Source organism: Vitis riparia, chromosome 4 (assembly GCF_004353265.1).
Source record: "Vitis riparia cultivar Riparia Gloire de Montpellier isolate 1030 chromosome 4, EGFV_Vit.rip_1.0, whole genome shotgun sequence".
NCBI classification, from domain to species: Eukaryota; Viridiplantae; Streptophyta; class Magnoliopsida; order Vitales; family Vitaceae; genus Vitis; species Vitis riparia.
Genome location: NC_048434.1, coordinates 18152757 through 18159990, shown reverse-complemented (window position 1 = coordinate 18159990; position 7234 = coordinate 18152757). Strand labels below are relative to the sequence as shown.

Sequence of the window (7234 nt, the reverse complement as noted above, 5' to 3'; positions counted from 1 at the left end):
GTGGTTGAGGAATAAAATCATTCTCCTCATGAACGAGCGCCCGTCCACAGCCCTTACCACAACTCAAAGCCTTATCTTCCATTGCACAAAACCATACGCAACAGCAGTAACAGCAACGGCAACCTGGTGCTAAGGTCGGCTCACAGTGAAGTCTATAGCCCTGGCCCTGTCCCTGTCCCTGTCTCGTCTCTATCAGACCATCACCGGGCCCATCCGCTGCCATTCTGACTTTGACTTTGAAAATCCAGGACGAAAAATAAATATCGACAGACCTGCAGGATCATTGATCATTCAACGTGAAATGTGAGGGATGGTAGCCAATGTTGTGATGTCCGGATCTAGATCAACATACGTGATTTGCTTCTAACGATGTTACGGTGAAAACAGAAACGTGTTACTCACCAAAATAACGGGGTTGAAACACCTACCTGCTGGAATACCAACCAACTTTTAGAGAAACCGTTGAAAAAAATATCCGTGTATTAATTTTCTTAGTCATTTAATTAATACCGTTGACACAATCAGGTATAAAACAATAGAAAACAGTAGAATTTCATTTTTGGCTGTTGTTCAATCATGGGTGACTTGATTAAAGAAAATGTCTAAAATTCAAATTCTAAATCATGAACTTCACGTGTTTGGCCTTTTAGGTAAAAATTTTTCAATCTATAGATTTATTTATTTAAATATGGATATTATTTTTAATTTTTTAATTTTATTTAATTACCAGGGTCAAACAATTCAGCATGACTGGTCAGTTACAAATTCCTTTTATTACTCATTTTAATTTATTATGATCCCAGACAATTTTCTATATAAGGTCATCATACCATGCTTGGGAATACAATTGATTCTTACCAAATTGTTGGAGAGCTTGAATAAGAAAAATATATATCCATGGCTGACAATTCAACCATTTCCTAAATAAGCAATAAAATTTTATTGTTCCAGGAATTATAAATTGGTAAGAGAATTATTATTTGTCACAAAATTATGAAAATTATTTATAGAAAGGTGAAGCATGTAAAGTAATATCTTTTTATCCATTCTTTAAGTATTTGAAATCCAAGTTCCAACCCAATAACTAATAAGTGGAACTTCCAAATGAAGTTCTTTTTCCTTATTATGAAATCATAGGGATACACCCCATTAAGATGAGCCAGCTGTCCCACTACCTAGTGATAGTTTAAAGAAGAGAGAGAAACTCCCTCTTAATAATGGGCTATGTTCAAGGTAAGTTGCTTCCTCGTAACGGAGGCTAAATGTTCCAAAAATGAACAAAACGATGTTCACAAATCGAATCCTAAACGGAATCGACTTTACCGAGTATTGAATAGCCCCCAATTTTTATTTTTTTATTTTTTCTGTTTTTCTTGTTTGCGATTTGCTTGAAAGACTATAGAATTAATTGATTGAAAAAAAGGAAAAAGATTATAAATAAAAATAAAAATATAAAAGGTTGGATTCCGATTGCTGTGAAGCCGCCCGATCCAAAATCCTATCTTTGTCATGTGCTGGGGTTGGGTGGTGTGGTGTGGGGAGTGTCGTCTAGGCTCAAGCACTCGCTTTCATCTCCCTCCCTTCAATTCCTTTTACCCTTTTTCTTTTGTCCCTCCTTTATAAATCCGAGCACATACCAGGAATCAAAGAGTACAAGGAGATCACTGGGGGTTGCTTTGGAATGTTAACCAGTCTGCATTAAAACATCTCCATATTTAGGAAGTAGGTACTTTCCTCTTCTAAATTTCCGATATTAATAGCCTGCGTGGGAGATAATGAATACTGTGAATCTGGGCACATGGGTGCATACCTCTTATGTGTTCAAGCACGGGGGTAGATTAAAATCCCCGGTCTTGAGCCGTATGCTTCATCCTCTGAAGAACCCATCCTTTCCGATGTTGTCTCAGAGGTCTGGAAGACCCATGTCTCTGGTGGCGGTTCTCACCAAGGAGGAGATGGTTAGAGGAGGGGACACCCCGGAAGAAGAGAAGCCCGCTTTCAATTTCAACGCTTACATCCTTGATAAGGCTAATTCCGTCAACAAAGCTTTGGACGACGCCGTTCCCATCAGGGAACCTGTGAAGGTCCACGAGTCGATGCGCTACTCCCTTCTCGCCGGCGGCAAACGTGTCCGTCCCGTTCTCTGTATCGCGGCCTGCGAGCTGGTTGGCGGGGATGAAGCTACGGCGATGCCGGCTGCTTGTGCGGTGGAGATGATTCACACCATGTCTTTAATGCATGATGACCTTCCTTGCATGGACAACGACGATCTACGCCGTGGAAAGCCCACAAATCACAAGGTCTTCGGTGAGAATGTTGCCATTCTCGCCGGAGACGCTCTTCTGGCGTTTGCGTTCGAGCACATGGCCACAGCGACGGTTGGAGTTCCGCCGGGGTGGATAGTTCGTGCAGTCGGCGAATTGGCGAAATCGATTGGGTCAGAAGGACTTGTTGCAGGGCAAGTGGTCGATATATGTTCTGAGGGCTTGAAAGATGTTGGATTGGAACATCTCGAATACATCCATGTTCACAAGACCGCAGCTCTACTTGAGGGGGCGGTAGTTCTTGGGGCGATTCTTGGAGGAGGATCAAATGAGGAAATTGAAAAATTGAGGAAATTTGCCAGATGTATAGGGTTGCTCTTTCAGGTGGTTGATGATATTCTGGATGTTACCAAATCCTCCCAAGAGTTGGGGAAGACTGCAGGCAAAGATTTGGTGGCTGATAAGCTCACGTACCCGAAGCTTCTGGGTATTGAGAAATCTCGGGAATTAGCTGAGCAACTGAATAAGGATGCCAAGGACCAGCTCTCCGGCTTCGATCCAGACAAGGCCGCCCCTTTGATTGCTTTATCTAATTATATTGCTTACAGGCAAAATTGATTTGTTGTCTCAATGGTCTGAACAGTTGAATAAGTCCACTCTTCTTTTTCCTTTTTCTTTCTCTGTGCTTTACTGGTTGATTACCATGAACTTGTGTATGTATCAGTGTTGCTGGATTTCTGAAACATTCTAGTAAAGATTCAAGAAGGTTAGTCTTCTGAACCTGTGGCTTTTGTGAACTTCGGAATTTCTTCCATGATTAGCGGAGTTATGTGAATATGATAGCAAAGGGCAAACTAACGAATTCTTGGAAAACATTTCCAGCATATTTAGAAATTGTACCACAGAAGATGAAATCACTATGCTATTCCAACTGCATTCACAAACATTTCATAGCATTTTAAAAGCTCGTAACTTATTCTTGCAGTGTTTTGTGTCTTTGATGTGTTACTTTGCCGTGATCTGGATCATGTGTTGTTCATCCTCTGCCGACATGAGATAATCTATGAATTTTAGTTTCTTGAGCAATGCTATTGACTGGTTTTTGTATCACAGTACACTACTGCAGAAGAAACAAGGAATAAATTTAGTTTTCATTTGGTCCATGCTTCATACCTAACCATCTTTATTAATAAGCATGGGAGGAATTGGTGAAGCATGGGAGGAATAAATTTAGTGTCTTTCATTCTACCATCCATTCAATGCTATCTTCTCATTGATGTCCATGATTCATAAATGCCGTCAGATCCTTCCCCCCATTCCTCCCATGCTTCACCTATTCACAGAATTAATTTTCAATAAGATCAGTCTTGTTCTCAAGACATTGTCATTATGCCAAGGCAAAACCAGATTTCCATCCCAGTTATACTTCATTTGAAGAACCTATCCATAAACAAAAATCCACTTTCAATGTCAAGGCTTACATGCATCACAAGATCAATTCTGACGAGCTTGCATTTGTGAACTAGTAAGTGGCCAGGAATCCACAGTAATACCTGTTGCTTGTGCTCGCAATAGCTCTAATGCTTGACAATCTACCTTGCTTGGAAATTTTTAGCAAATATATGTCATTGTTCTTGCAGGAGATGCTCTTCTGCATTTGCATTTGCTCACATAGCCATGGATGCAACACATGATGATATTTTGTGGGTAATTGGCATGATAAATTGACTGTGAAAGGCATTCTGGATGTAATTTCTAAGGTTTATCTGATGTTGGATAGAAGATGCTTGAATTTGTCCATCTTCAACAGTACTAAGGGATCTGTTGTTATTGGCTTAAAATCATTGCAAGAGAAAGGTGTGGAAAGATACGTTCACTGAGGAGGTCATGCATCCAAAATTGATGGGTACAGAAATCAAGAGAGTTTGAGAAATTGAACAATGATGCTCAAAGAATGCTCTCTAGTTTTGCTTGGAGAAGGCATCCTCATTGATTCTCTAATGAATTAGACAAATCAGCCTTGTGTTTGGTGGTGTGCTTGTTTGGAATAATGGAATATCCTGCACGGCTTTTCATATATCAAATCTAGCAATGTTCTTCAACACGAATGATCAATCAATTTTCATCCAGTTTCATGAAATAAGTACATTAAATTCTTTTTTATAAAAGTGATTTTAGATCTTCACTATGAATTTGAATTACCCAATGATGTTTTGCATTTCTCATAATATATATATATATATATATATATGGTTTTCAGCAAAAACATTCCTTGCATATTGTCACTATCCCCTAGAATAAGTGAATTCACAAAATGGATCTACTGTCATGTGGTTTATATCTTTTTGTAGTTTGTTTATGGTTTATGATATTGGATTTGAGTAACTTAGAATTCATTCATGTTTATAAGCCAGCAGCACTCTGGCTCGTGCTTAATTAGGGGTTATTCTTAAAGGTGTACAAAATGAAACTTCAAAAAAATTGAAAAATTTGAAAAAATTAGATGCAAATTTTTTGTGTACAAAATTAAGAATAACTTAATTAGGGGTTATTCTTAAAGGTGTACAAAATGAAATTATTTTGCACAAAATTAAGTTGTTGGTTTAGTGGAATTAAACAAGTTATGAAGTTGATTAAAACCTTGCTCTTCTCGTACTCCAATGGTTCACTCCAAGAAATTGTGCAACATTCATTAATGTTACTAGTTTCCTTGATCACATTTTGGGATTTCTGAAGAATAAATGTAGTAATTAAATACCAAATCTTTTAAAACACATGGTAATTTTGCAGGGCAAAAACTACTCAATTCATAATTAGTATAACTCAAAATTTATGCAGATTATTTATAATAATAAATTTGAAGGTAAGACTATTAGGGACTTACCATATAGTGAAGTCTATCAATTTATTATAGACTGATGAAGTTTGCAAGATACAGAAGAGTGAAGGGTGGGGAAAGATTTGGTTAAAAAAAAAAAAAAAAAAAAAAGAATTTGCTCAAAAAAATGGGTGTCACAGACCCACACCTTGTAGAAAAGAGCCCTGCTTATCCCCACTTATCCTTACCTTTATTTATAATGGGTTAGTAATATCTAGGCCATGACTCCAACTGCTCTGGTATTTGGAGACAATATTGCCTAGGATGCTTCTTGAAACTTATAGGGATGGAACATTGTAGAATTCCTCAAGAAAAAGTATTCTCCAAGTTATGTGGGCAAAGTTGGGTACAAGTCTAACATTACAATAATATTATTCTTTTCATTACTTTTATCACTTTAATTCTTTTACCATACTCAAGCTTGCAACCTGTGTGTTTTTTTAAAATATATAAGTTGATTTTTTATTATTAGAATTCATGTTTCAGTTATGAATAAATTTTTAAGTTTTAAAAATCTTCGATGGAAGTATAAGAATGAATTCCAAGTATTTTAGAAGGTGAAAATAGGTGAATATGTGAGAAACCAAAAAATGAAAGAAAAAAAATAATTAACAAAAATAATAACAATAACAAATAAATACAATGAAAAAAAAACTGAAATTCTATGGTTGGGTATGCTAAATTAGGGTGCGTCGTTGAAAATGTATAAGAATTTTTATTTTATTTAAATAAGTAGTGCGCAACTTAAGTGGTGTACAAGTGTGTAACTTAAATGGTGCACACAATTATAAAAAATAAGGTGAGTGCACAATATTTTTAAATATAAAGTGTGCAATTTAAACCGTGAACAAAATCTGCCACATTTTATCTTAAATTTTTTTAAAATGATTTATTTCTCATACTTAAAATTTCTGCATGTTTGAAACAACAAATATGATGTATTTGAAAACACCCATGTTATCTATATTCCTAAACAAAAATAATATTTAAACTGGAAACTTGTAAACTAAAGTTGAATACTATTATTTTATAGAAAAAGATAATATGCAATAATAAATAAATAAATATTTTTTTAAAAAAAAATCTTTTGGTTGTTGTTACCTATATAATAAAACTAGAGTTTTTAAGTTTGAAAATAAATTATGAGTATATTATATTATAAACATTATATCATATTATCCATTAATTCACATTTTAAATTCTAGAATTATAGACCAACTTTTTAGTATTATTTTAGGTTTAAGTGCTAAATTTAATTTAATTGTTTAACTATAGAAACAACTAAAGTCTTAAAAATTATTCTTTTTTACAAGTTTAACCTTATAATTCTCGTAAGACACTCCTCAAAAAAATAAGCATCATATACAGCATGGAAATAATAATATATTAATTAAGTAAAGTGGTTAAATCCCATAACATAGGTTTTTTGTATCATATCCTCATAAGAGAGCAATCGACTCCATCTTCAATTGAATTTTTTTTTTTTTTTTGTCTTTATCTTGTATACTTTGTAATCTTTTACTCTTCCAAAAATCTTCAATCTGAACTCTATACTAGTTTGTTGTGTCAACATAAGATTTCATGCAAACATTGTTATATTAAGAGCATAAAGATAAAACAATCACACATAAAGTAGGTTTTAATGTAATTCGACTAACCATACTGATGTGCATAGATGAGAGATAATTATTTCACTATATAACATTACAAATGATATAATCAAATACAACTATTCTAACTCTACCAGATATCTCTCATTCTTTCTCACATCTCTATCGACCTCTTGTAATCTCTACAAGTTCATCTTCATCTCATGACTTTTTTCCATCAAATCTAATATTACAATGATATATCAATTTAAGAAATATTCTACATACTATTTTTTACAAAATGAATCTTTACTAGTTAGGAATTTAAGACGCTTCCCAATAACATATATCCACCTTTGACCAAATTTCATGAACTCAATCTTCAATCTCTTTATGACACAAACTTTTTGCATCATATCAACTCCACCTTCAACTAAAATTCTTTTTATCTTCGTCTTGTATACCCTGTAATTTTTTGCTTTTCCAAAAATCTTCAACTCAAA

The 7234-nt window shown here is 34.8% G+C and overlaps 1 protein-coding gene across 1 annotated transcript; it reads left to right on the top strand.

The window, feature by feature from the left end:
- The first annotated feature begins 1480 nt into the window (after positions 1-1480).
- LOC117913533 (geranylgeranyl pyrophosphate synthase, chloroplastic-like) lies at positions 1481-3061 on the top strand. The gene has a single exon (XM_034828525.1). It carries the CDS (start codon positions 1776-1778, stop codon positions 2880-2882), a length of 1107 nt encoding a protein of 368 aa, XP_034684416.1. The 5' UTR covers positions 1481-1775; the 3' UTR covers positions 2883-3061.
- Positions 3062-7234: the final 4173 nt, after the last annotated feature.

What these genes read in the sequence shown, in the direction of transcription:
- LOC117913533 (XM_034828525.1), top strand. Translation starts at nt 1,776, where the DNA reads ATGAATACTGTGAATCTGGGCACATGGGTGCATACCTCTTATGTGTTC.